This window comes from Prionailurus bengalensis, chromosome E1, assembly GCF_016509475.1.
Source record: "Prionailurus bengalensis isolate Pbe53 chromosome E1, Fcat_Pben_1.1_paternal_pri, whole genome shotgun sequence".
Taxonomy (NCBI): Eukaryota; Metazoa; Chordata; class Mammalia; order Carnivora; family Felidae; genus Prionailurus; species Prionailurus bengalensis.
In genome coordinates, this window is record NC_057347.1 from 25,234,586 (window position 1) to 25,247,662 (window position 13,077).

At 37.8% G+C, this 13,077-nt stretch overlaps 1 protein-coding gene across 1 annotated transcript in view; it reads left to right on the forward strand.

Moving 5' to 3' along the window:
* PPM1D (protein phosphatase, Mg2+/Mn2+ dependent 1D) overlaps nt 1-2,805 on the forward strand; it is a 48,868-nt gene extending 46,063 nt beyond the window's left edge. The window contains exon 6 of the mRNA XM_043583863.1: nt 90-2,805. Within this exon, the coding sequence (XP_043439798.1) occupies nt 90-647 (558 nt within the window). The 3' untranslated portion in view covers nt 648-2,805. The remainder of the gene's footprint in view (nt 1-89) is intronic.
* Nucleotides 2,806-13,077: the final 10,272 nt, after the last annotated feature.

Genomic DNA, 13,077 nt, shown 5'->3' on the forward strand with positions numbered 1-13,077 from the left:
CTTACTCTAATGAAACTTCTTCATCTCCCCAATGATTGAGTTGAATTCTAGAATAAATTATTTATTTGGCTTACTTTCTTGTTTTTCAGTCACTGGAGGAGGACCCATGGCCACGGCTGAACTCTAAGGACCATATACCTGCCCTCGTTCGTAGTAATGCCTTCTCAGAGAATTATTTAGAAGTCCCAACTGAGATAGCTCGAGGCAGTGTCCAGGCGGCAGTCATACCCGCAAAAGATCCAGAGCCACTTGAAGAAAATTGCACTAAAGCCCTGACTTTAAGGATACATGATTCTTTGAATAATAGCCTGTCAGTTGGCCTTGCGCCTACCAATTCGACAAATACCATCATGGACCAAAAAAATTTAAAGATGTCAACTCCAGGTCAAATGAAAGCCCAAGAAGTTGAAAGAACCCCTCCAGCAAACTTTAAAAGGACATTAGAGGAATCCAACTCTGGTCCTCTTATGAAGAAGCATAGACGAAATTGTTTAAGTAGAAGTAGTGGTGCTCAGCCTGCAAGCCTCCCCACCACCTCACAGCGAAAGAACGCTGTTAAACTTACCATGCGACGCAGACTTAGGGGCCAGAAGAAAATTGGAAATCCTTTACTTCATCAGCACAGAAAAACTGTTTGTGTCTGCTGAAATGTGTCTGGAAAATGTTTTTTTCCCAAACTTAGGATATAAGAGGGCTTTTTGAAGTTGGTGCAGAACTTGAACTTTTTTTAGGGGGACAAAATAAAAATAGTATACAGTTTCACTTTTTGGAATTTGGCAGTTTTATCCTGGCCTTGTATTGTATTATAAATGTGAATTTTGTAGATGTTAGGGTATAAGTTGCTGTAAAATGTGTGTAAATTTGTATACTCCACACAAACTCAGTCTCTTATTCTGACACAGTAAATGTAACAACAGGGCTAAAATTTAAAAAAAATCAAAAGAATCTATTAGATTTTAGAAATACATTTAAACTTTTAAAAATGCTTATTAAGAAATTTGTATAAGTCACTTGTGATGAAAACTACACAACTTTTTAAAGTAAATTATTAAGCAAACTGGAAAAGTGATGTATTTTCATAGTGACCTGTGTTCCACTTAATGTTTCTTAGAGACAGCTAGTGTCTTTTAAAAATTATTTTTTATTTCTAATTTCATAATTCAGAACTAAATTTTTCATAGCAGAAGTGTTGAGCCATGCTTGAAGTAGCTCAGCATTAGTCTTCTTGTCCTAATAAAAAATACTATGCAGTATCTCTTATTTCATTAGCATTTTTGTAAAACATCAATCATCAGATATACTCCTCAAATCTTTGGAGTAGAAGGAGGTGTGTTTGCCTAAAAAGGTGCCCTTCTCAATCATCCCAGACATTCAGTGGCATTATTGGGTCTTAAAGTAGTTACCCTCTTCTCGTGTTTGCATAAAATATGTGAAGTTTTTCTTGCTATTTCAATAACGGATGGTGCTGCTAATTCCCAACATTTCTTAAATTATTTTATATATTGGACAGTTTTCATTGATTATATGGATATATGTTTGTTCATCTAATAAATCAGTGAACTGTTGTTGATGTGCTGGAATTTTGTCGTTGGTTTAATGGTAGATATTAATTTTTTGTTGTGCTCTGATCATGCTTTAGAGCAACATTTTAAAAATACATATTTATTTTTGCACTCTTGACTTTTTTTAATGTTTATTTATTTTGTGAGAGAGAGAGAGAGACCAAGCGTGAGCAGGAGAGGGCCAGGGAGAAAGGGAGACACAGAATTTGAAGCAGGCTCCAGGCTCTGAGCTGTCACACAGAGCCCGACGTGGTGCTTGAACTCATGAACCGTAGGGTCATGACCTGAGCCGAAGTCAGACGTTTATCTGACTGAACCATCCAGGTGCCCCCCCTCTTTTTTACATGTTTATTTAGCTCTTAACTTTTGGTTTTTTTAATGTTTATTTATTTTGAAGGAGAGACAGAGCATGAGCAGGGGAGAGGTAGAGAGAGGGGGAGATAGAGTGTGAAGCTGGGCTCCAGGCTCTGAGCTGTCAGCACAGAGCTGGACGCGGGGCTCTAACTCACAAGCTGTGAGATCATGACCTGAGCCCAAGTCAGATGCTTAACCAACTGAGCCACCCAGGCACCCCTTAGCTCTTGACTTTTTAATGTTATTTTAGAATACATTGAAACAGGCTAAATATCCAACAATAGACTATGGTTAAGAATATGGTTAAGTCAGTTATGGCTTGTAACCATTTGATGAAATATTATGTCCCACTTAAAAGTGAGTAGAAGTATACTATACCTAAGAGTATGTCATTTTGGTATGAATTGTTCTCCAATAAGAAAACTTTTTAATTTATTAATTTAGAACAAGATATCTCATTAAGAGATTGAAGAGCTAATTCATGCATTCAACATCCACAATATGCTAGGAACTGCACAACCGGAAGCATACCAGTTTTCAATAACAGGATTGAGAACCAGTGGTCCAGGTAAAACAGTAATTGTGGTTCTTAAAAAGGATTTTTAGTTACTGAAGAGTTTGCTTTTCCAATCTTTCCAAGACAGAGACCTAGCAACTAATAGACACTTTAGAAGTCAATTTATTGTGAAGGGTTATTCCATCTTGTATTTATTTTTTTTGGGGGGGGGGGGGTTCCATCTTTTAGACCTATGATACCATCTTAGCTGCACCAACTAGAAATTGAACCAATCTGAATGTATATTAAAGAAAATTCATTTAACTGCTTTTACTTTTTTTGCCAGTGATTGTAAATGTATCTACATGAAATTAAAATTTTCACTTGATTAGAGTAATGCATTATTGAATCTTGATTTTTCAAATCAGTTTTTTTTATGTTTATTTGTGAGAGCGAGCGTGTGAGCGGGGAAAGAGAGAGGCAGACACAGAATCTGAAGCAGACTGCAGACTCTAAGCTGTCAGCACAGAGCCCAATGTGAGGCTTGAATTCACAAAATGCAAGATCATGACCTGAGTCAAAGTCGGACTCTTAACCGACTGAGCCACCCAGGTGCCCCTCAGATAAGTTTTTTAATGTAAAAACGTTACACATTTCTTTCCTAGATCACCTTTTTAGTGCAATGGAGTCCAATTCCATATAGTAGTAGCTATTTAATACTAGAAACATTTTTGGTTTAAGACACGACTACAAATGCTAAGATTAGCCCTTTTCTGTATGCGTTTCTAGGATTGTGTTTAGTCCTGTACTTTAAGGAGTTGAAGATGTTATGCAATCACAAGCAGTGTTTTAATGTTTCTACTTTGTTTTATTTTCTAAATTTATTTGCCTGTGTGACATAGATCAGTAGTATAGTACATTATGGAAAGTATATGATGTATGAGATGGTACATAAGAACTCCCACCCTTGGTTCCCAAGGCAGCCAACATTTCCCCCTTTTTGTGTTATTTTAGTGATAATCTATGCATAGCATGCAATACACATGCAACTTTACCTCTTAATCTTGAAATTTTTCTCTATCACTATTTCACAGAGCCTCCTCAGGTTTTAGTATTCTAATCTGTGGATATAAGTTTATTTAACAGTGCATTACCTATGTCCACTGAAAGGAAAACATTTCTTCCTTTACTCACAATACTTATGACACCAGATGTGTGGGTTTTCCTTCACCAAGCAATTCTCTAATTTTCTGTAGATAACAGTTGGGTGTCCTACAATTCAGTTCAGTTCTGACACTTCCTAGGGTTATCATCAGATCCCACAAGTTAAGGGCTCAGTCTCACAAGACTGCCCCCACTCCAGAAACCAACTGCAAGTCCTCGGTTGTCACATATACTTCTAATCAACTGGCTCTAAATCCGTTTCCACAAGCCCCTCAAGATTGATAATTTGCTAGAACAGCTCACAAGAATTTAGGGAAACGTTTACTGGTTTATTCTATAATAAAGGATACAGATGACAGCTAGATAAAGAGATGTATCAGGTGAGGTCCAGAATGGTCCCAAGCAGAGGAGCTTCTGACCATTGGCTTGGGGTGAACCTCTTTCAGCATGTGAGTGTATTCACCAACCTAGAAGCTCTGAACCTCATACTTCAGGGATTTTTGTGGAGGCTTCATCATTTAGGTGATCAATTATTAATCTCGAGCCTCTTCCCTTCCAGGAAAAAAAAGGTGTGTGTGTAGTGAGCTCTCCAAGAAAGAGTTATCTCATTAGAACAAAAGCTGCTCCTACCAGGAAATTCCAAGGGATTTAGGAGCTGGTGTCAGGAATAGGAGTTAATGACCAAAGACAAAAGTTCCTAGTGACTTTATTACCTAAGAAATCACAAAGGTTTTACATACTCTAGCCAGGAGCCTGGGACAAAGGCCAAAATATGTGTTTCTTATTTTATCACAATATCACATCCACACACTGGTTCTTTTCAATATTTTGTAAAACATAATTATCCTGTTTCTCAAAGATTAAAATACGTATTATATATTGCTGCATAATAATACCTCAAAATTCAGCAGCCTAAAACAACAAAAAACATTATCTTCACAGTTTCTAAGTGTTAGGGAACTGGGAATGATGAAGCTAGGTTACAGAATCATGTGGTTGCAGTCAAGATACCAATCAGGGCGACAGTCATCCAAAGGCTTCACTAGCACTGTTGCACAGTGCTCACTTAACCTATCTGTTAGTAGGAGGCCTCAGTTACTGTCACATGTACGGCTTCTCACAACATGTTAGTTAACTCTTCCCCCGCCCCTGCCACCGCCATAGCAAATGATACCGGAAACAATGCAGAAGGCTCAATGTCTTTTGTAAACTAACCTCAAAAAAATATACCAATTCTGTGTTTAATCTTTTTCTTTTTCTTTTTTTCTATTAAAAGATTGAGATTTAATCATAATATTATAGAATGTTTTTCCTCCTCCACATCTTACCACCACACAACAGAGTATATCCAGTATAAACACAGAGCTGAAACTAAAATTTAGACTTTCTCTGAGTAGTGCAAAGCCCAAAGTCAAGAGAGGACACAAAAATTAAGTGATAGGAATTTGAATTTATTGGCACCTCTGGCTACAGCCAACATTAAATAAATCTGACTCCCAGCCAAACCAACATAACCCTTCATGCTAGACGCATATTTACTCTAGTTCCTATTACTTAATGCATGTCTGGAATTTTTACAAGTTTTTCTTTAAATTCCACACAGTAACATACAGCGTAATATTCATTTCAGGTGTACAATTTAGTGATTCATCACTTACATATAATACCCAGTCCTCATTACTACAAGTGCCCTCCTTAACCTGTCAGACATTTAACACAACCCCACCCACTTGATCTCCAGTAACTTTCAGTTTCTCCTCTATAGATAAAAGTCTGTTTCCTAGTTTGACTCTCTCTCTCTCTGTCTTTTTACCTGTATGTTTCCCTGTTTTATTTCCTAAATTCCATAAATGTGTGAAGTCACATGGTATTTGTCTTTCTCTGACTGAATTATTTTGCTTAGCATAATACTTTCTAGTTCCATCCCCACCATTGCAAATGGCAAGATTTCATTCTTTTTTATGGCAGAATAATATTCCATTGTGTATATATACCACCTCTTCCTTATCTATTCATCAGTCAATGGACATTTGGGTTCTTTCCTTAATTTGGTTATTGTTTAGAATGCTGCTATAAACAATGGGATGCATGTGCATGTGATTCCCTTTGAATTAGTGTTTTTGTATCCTTGGGGTACAAAATACAAAGTAGTGCAATTGCAATTGTAGAGGAGTTCTATTTTTTTTTTTTTATTTTTTAAATTTACATCCAAATTAGTTAGCATATAGTGCAACAATGATTTCAGGGGTAGATTCCTTAATGCCCCTTACCCATTTAACCCATCCCTCTTCCCACAGCCCCTCCAGTAACCCTCTGTTTGTTCTCCATATTGAAGAGTCTCTTCTGTTTTGTCCCCCTCCCTGTTTTTATATTATTTTTGCTTCCTTTCCCTTATGTTCATTCATCTGTACTGTGTCTTAAAGTCCTCATATGAGTGAAGTCATATGATATTTGTCTTTCTCTGACTAATTTTGCATAGCATAATACCCTCTAGTTCCATCCATGTAGTTGCAAATGACAAGATTTCATTCTTTTTGATTCCCAAGTAATACTCCATTGTACAGATGTACCACACCTTCTTTACCCATTCATCAGTTGATAGACATTTGGGCTCTTTCCATACTTTGGCTATTGTTGATAGTGCTGCTATAAATATGGGGGTGCATGTATCCCTTGGATAAATACCTAGAGGTGCAATTGCTGGCTTGTAGCATAGTTCTTTAAATTTTTGGAGGAACCTCCATACTGTTTTCCAGAGTGGCTGCACCAGTTTGCATTCCCACCAGCAATGCAAAAGAAATCCTCTTTCTCTGCATCCTCGCCAACATCTGTTGTTGCCTGAGTTGTTAATGTTAGCCATTCTGACAGGTGTGAGGTGTTATCTCATTGTGGTTTTGGTTTGGATTTCCCTGATGAGTGATGTGGAGCATTTTTTCATGTGTTGGTTGGCCATCTGGATGTCTTCCTTGGAGAAGTTTCTATTCATGCCTTTTGCCTGTTTCTTCACTGGATTATGTGTTGAGTTTGATAAGTTCTTTATAGATTTTGGATACTAACCCTTTATCTGTTATGTCATTTGCAAATATCTTCTCCCATTCTGTCAGTTGCCTTTTAGTTTTGCTGATTGTTTTCTTCGCCGTGCAGAAGCTTTTTATTTTGCTGAGGTCCCAATAGTGCATTTTTGCTTTTGTTTCCCTTGCCTCTGGAGACATGTTGAGTAAGAAGTTGCTGTGGCCAAGATCAAACAGGTTTTTGCCTGTTTTCTCCTCAAGGATTTTGATGGCTTCCTGTCTTACATTGAGGTCTTTCATCCATTTTGAATTTCTTTTGTGTATGGTGTAAGAAAGTGGTCCAGGTTCATTCTTCTGCATGTCACTGCTCAGTATTCCCAGCACCACTTGCTGAAGAGACTGTCTTTATTCCATTGGATATTCTTTACTGCTTTGTCAAAGATTAGTTGGCCATACATTTGTGGGTCCATTACTGGGTTCTCTATTCTGTTCCGTTGATCTGTCTGTTTTTGTGCCAATTTCTGTGTTTTATAAGTTGCACAGACCAAACTGGTAACAGTGTAGGAGGCAACTACACAGGGCACGAATATCAGCAGATGGGCATCATTAAAAGCCATCTTTGAGTCTAGCACAATCTAGAAGTTAAAAGCATTAATCATGTAAAATACAGGCTTTTTAGCATTGCTTTCATAAGCTGTGCACTAAGTTTGTTTTGGTCACATTAATGATGTTATTTTCATCTTCCAGATATCTGGAAGATAGTGCTTTAATGGAGGGAAGCATTTTAGTGGGCTTTTTTCTCTTGAATATACTATGTCGTAGAAAAGTTGAAAACTTAAACTTTGATCCTTGAGGCAAAATATTTTGGCTCTGTGAATGGTTGCATTAGGGATTACAATATACAAACTTTGGTAGTCTGCTTAAAGTCAGTATTTTACCACTTAAAGTACAATGTAGAAAATTTACCACTGTATTACCCTCTCCTCTATATGGTATAGTTGTCATATCTGTATATGTTGAAAACCCCATCATGTGGTATTGTAACTTTTGCTATCAAAAATCAAACATTTTAGGGGTGCCTGGGTGGCGCAGTCGGTTAAGCGTCCGACTTCAGCCAGGTCACGATCTCGCGGTTCGTGAGTTCGAGCCCCGCATCGGGCTCTGGGCTGATGGCTCAGAGCCTGGAGCCTGTTTCTGATTCTGTGTCTCCCTCTCTCTCTGCCCCTCCCCCGTTCATGCTCTGTCTCTCTCTGTCCCAAAAATAAATAAACGTTGAAAAAAAAAATTAAAAAAAAAAAATCAAACATTTTAAAGAACTCAAGAGGAGAATGCTCTGTGATATTCATCCAGATATTTACCATCGCTATTCCTCTTTTTTCATTCCTGATATTCTAGGTTTCCTTCTAGTATTGTTTTCTGGTTTCTGATGAAAAAATCTGTAGTCATTCAAATTGTTCTGTGGGTAATGCATTGTTTTTCTCTGGCTGCTTTCAACAATTTTTCCTTTGTCTTCAGTTTTTAGTAGTACGATTATGAAGTGTCTGTACATGGATTCCTTCGAGGTTTTCTGCTTGGGGTTTGCTGAGCATCTTGAATCTGTAGGTTTATATCTTTCACCAAACTTGAGGAGGTTTACAACCATTTCCCCCCTTCCCCATTTTTGTTTTCAGCATCACATTCTTTTTCTTCTTTCTTTGAAACTCTTTGTTTTTCCTTTTGTTAGAACATTTGTTGTTATATTTTTGAGTTTGAAAATTTCCATTTGGTTCTTTATTTTTATTTTATTTTTTCCATTTGGGTCTTCTTTGTATCTTTGCTGAGCTGTTCTGTTTTTTCATGCATGTCAAGGGTGTTCACAATTGCCCGTAGAAACTTTTTTTTTTTAAGTTTATGTATTTATTTAGAGAGAGGAAGAGAGCAAGCTGGGGAGAGGCAGAGAGAGAGGGGGGACAGAGGGGATCCAAAGCAGGCTCTGTGCTCCAGAGAGCTGGATACAGGTCTGGAACTCAGGAACCACGAGATCATGACCTAAGCTGAAACCAGGAGTTAGTCACTTAACTGACTGTGCCACCCAGGTGCCCCAGGAACATTTAAAAACATTTTTTTTAATCTTTATTTATTTTTGAGAGACAGAGCATGAGTGGGGAGGGGCTGAGAGGAGACACAGAATCTGAAGCAGGCTCCAGGCTCTGAGCTGTCAGCACAGAGCCCATCGTGGGGCTCAAACTCACAAAATGTGGGGTCATGACCTGCGCTGAAGTCAGAGGCTTAACCGACTGAGCCACCCAGGAGCCCCTCCAGAAACATTTTTATAGTACTGCTTTAAAGTGTTTGAAGGATAATTGTCATTTAGGTATTGGCATCTGTTGATTGTTTTTTCTCTGTGAGTTAAGATTTTCCTGGTTCTTTCAAAGTTCTCAAAGTCTTTCATATGCTAATTAGGACCAGATCCTTGCTATCTATAAGGTCCCTCTCCTGAGTTCCTCTCTTCCTACAGTCTCCATGGTACTTTCCCTACTCAGCATCTCCCCTTTTCAGTTTTTGTTTTTAAGTTTATTTTTATTTTGAGAGAGATAAGAACAAGCAGGGGAGGGGCAGAGAGAGAGGGAGACAGACAGAATTCAAAGCAGGCTCCACGCTGTCAGCACAGAGCCTAATGTGAGGCTCAAACCCACGAACTGTGAGATCATGATCTGAGCAGAGATGGAGTCCAACAGTTAACTGACTGAGGGAGCCCCTCCCACCACCTTTTTAAATATTTATTTTTGAGAGAGAGAGAGAGAGAGAGAGAGACAGAGAGACAGAGAGAGACAGAGTGCAAGAGGGGGCGTGACAGAGAGAGAAGGAGACACAGAATCGAAAGCAGACTCCAGGTTCTGAACTGACAGCACAGAGCCCAACACAAGCCTTGATTTCACCAACCATGAGATCATGACTGAGCCACCCAAGTGTCCCTCCCCTTTTCAGTTCTCTGGGCAGAAAGCTGTGACTTTAGGAACTATGCACTTCTACCACTGTGCCTACATTTGGAGCTAAATGGCTTAACACCTTTGTGTCTTGGTACTCATCTATAAAATGTAGATAATAATACCACAATGCCTGGCCTATAAAGCTAAATGTTACCTAATATTACTCTTATTCAGGGTTATGTGTATATGGGGAAGGCAAACTATGCCCTGGGCATCATTAAAACGGTTGATGAAACTAATTTTTGATCTTTGTAAATAGTTTTGGTTTTCAGTATCTTTTAATTATAAATACATGCTCCAGATTGCAGGATAAATCGTTGGGGTTCTGACATGTAATTTTTCCTGTTAGTTTTATGTTTCATAGTTTTATGGAGAATAGAAATGAAACAAATGATCCCTTCTAAAGAGTTTCCATGTTTTCTAAGTAGACAATAGAATTATACATTAATCAACTAGAAGAGTTACAAAGTAGTACTAATGTATCAGAAATAAAGGGAAGCCGTATTTAATGGTTTGCCTGAGACAGTCCTACTCTACCTTTTCTTGCAGGTGTGTGTGTGTGTAATTGTTAACAGACCCTCATTTCATGAAGGTTTTCTGGTTAGGATGATAAATGGTATAGATACTGGTTATTTTCAAGACAAAGGAAAACAATCACCATGTCTTCAGAAAGTTTGCTGGGCCTCAGAATGAGCTAAATGAATCTAAACAAAGACTTAGAATTTTGAATAGAGATCTGGGAACATGCTGTTTTAGAAGCCACAGTTATGTCCTAATATGCAGGACAGATAAATGGCAGGCACTATTGCAATCAAATAGATATGAGGTGATATGACCTTTGTTGGTTTTACTCTTCTACAAATTTTAGAATTCTACTTTTTAGGATATTACTATAAAAGGTAGTGTTCAAAAGTTTCAACCGAATAAATGCACCAAAGAAAGTCTATATAGTGAGTAATTAATGTAGTTTTACCTCACAATTGGGGGATTTTAGAGAAATGTGATTTTAAACAATAGACTTTTTTTTTTAAGAGCAGTTTTAGGTTCATGGCAAAATTAAGCAGAAAGTGCAGCTATCCCACATATGCCCTCTCCTAACTAGTTTCCTATCACTTTCTACTTATACAACACATGTATAGTATCCCTCGTTATCAAAATCCCCAGAGTGATACAATTGATGATCCTACATTTGATGATGGTTATTTTTTTTACCTGTTTGGTTTTTTTTTCCTTTCACTTGACTAAAAACTAAAATATTAGTGTTTATCATAGTTCTGTGTGAAATCAGATTATTTTGCCACTGCTTAAATCATGTGATTGTTGTCCAAGTGGTTTTGGTGGCCAAGGTAAATGAGGCATTGGCTTGCTTGAGGCTAAAAAGGACTCCTAACGCTACCAAAACAAAAACTCATGATAAAGTATAAACTGCCCTTGAAATTGGTTTTCTTCTTTTCTAATTTTTTACTGTTTTTTAATTTATTTTTGAGAGAGACAAAGACAGAGTGCAAGCAGGAGAGGGGCAGAGAGAGAGGGAGACACAGAATCCGAAGCAGGATCCAGGCTCTGAGCTGTCGGCAAAGAGCCCGATGCAGGGCTTGAACCCATGAACTGTGAGATCATGACCTGAGCCAAAGTTGGACACTTAACCAACTGAGCCACCTAGGTGCCCCAAAATTGGTTTTCATATGGATCATTCCCTGATGATTTTCTGGAGATTTTTTTGTTTTGATTTGCAGGGCCATTAGGAGAGGCAATTTTAATCATTAGTGATTTATTATACTGGATCATTTAGGAACTGGAAGAACACAGAATTCTGGCTCGAAATCACTCTTTTACACTGAAAATCAGTTTCCTAGTTAGTATTGCTCAGCTACAAGAACAGATTGTTGAAAAGTTTCCTCATATACCAATGCTTTAAAATGACTCAAAAGCTGGCAATATGTACTGAGTAGCCTTAAGTTACTTCCATTTAAAAAATTATCTCCACAAATTTGCTTTCTCTCTATTTGAAGTCTCATGAGAGAATCTTATACCATCTCTGTGGAGAAAAAAAATGGAGTAATTAGACATAGTGGTTAATTAGAAGTAGTTAATTTGGAGAAATTTCTAACTGGTTCTAAGAATCTATCTGTCTATCTATCTATCTATCTATCTATCTATCTATTTAAAGTTACTTATTCATTTTGAGAGAGAGAGAGAGCACAAGCAGGTGAGAGGCAGACAGAGGGAGAGACAGAATCCCAAGCAGAATCCCAATACCTGACTGAGCCACCCAGGTGCCCCTGGTTCTAAGAATTTAAAATTTCTTTACTATTCATAAAAATCCTATGAACCTCAGAATAGTCTTTTTACAATTTATAAAGGATGAAACCAAAACACAGAAATGCGCCCTTCCTAAAAATGTGTAACTTCACCAGTGTTCATCCTATTCATAATGTCATCACTTAGTTGTTAAAGCCCAAAACACAGGCATCATCCTTGATTCTCTTTTTCCCTTCTATCCCACAACTAACCCAATACTGCTTCACTTCTAGGCCCAGTTCTAGACTGCATCTCCCACCTGGTCTACTGAAATAGCTTCACTACTTGACCCACTGCTTCCACTCATACTTCCTCCCTGACAACAGTTTATTCTTTGTATACTAGATAGAATACTCTTTTAGAAATGTAAATATGATCATGATACTTTCTAGGTGAAAGTCCTCCAAAAGATTCCCACCTAGAATAAAATTGAAACTATTATTCTATACAAGACCATACTCCATCTGCCACTACTTACCTAGTTTGCTATCACTTTCTACTTATCTCACTTTGCTTAAGTCATACTCTTTTTCTCACTCTTCATCAAAATTCATTCCCTTCTTAGACCTTTGTACTTGTTCCTTTTGTCTGGACTGCTTTTTTCCCACAGTAGCTTTCTCACATACTTCATTAAAGTCTTTGTTAAAATACAGAGAAAGACAGATACCATATGTTTTCACTCTTATGTGGATCCTGAGAGACTTAACAGAAACCCATGGGGGAGGGGAAGAAAAAAAAAGGAGGTTAGAGTGGGAGAGAGGCAAAGCATAAGAGACTCTTAAAAACTGAGAACTAACTGAGGGTTGATGGGGGGTGGGAGGGAGGGGAGGGTGGGTGATGGGTATTGAGGAGGGCACCTTTTGGGATGAGCACTGGGTGTTGTATGGAAACCAATTTGACAATAAACTTCATATATTGAAAAAATAAAAAATAAAAAATAAAATGTTATCTCCTGAGAGGGCTTCCCTGATGACACTACGTATATCCAGCCATCTATTTATCTGGATTATTATATTTTTTTCATAGCATTTTACACTACTTGAATTTCTCTGTTTATTTCTGTATTCCCATCAGAATGTAAATTCTCTGGCTGAGGAAAGCACATTGATTGATTTGTTTATCACTGTACCTGTGGAGCTTAGAACATGCCTGACATTTTATAGGTATTAAAATATTTGTTGAATGAATGAATGAATGAATGAGTGAACTTGTGTACAACT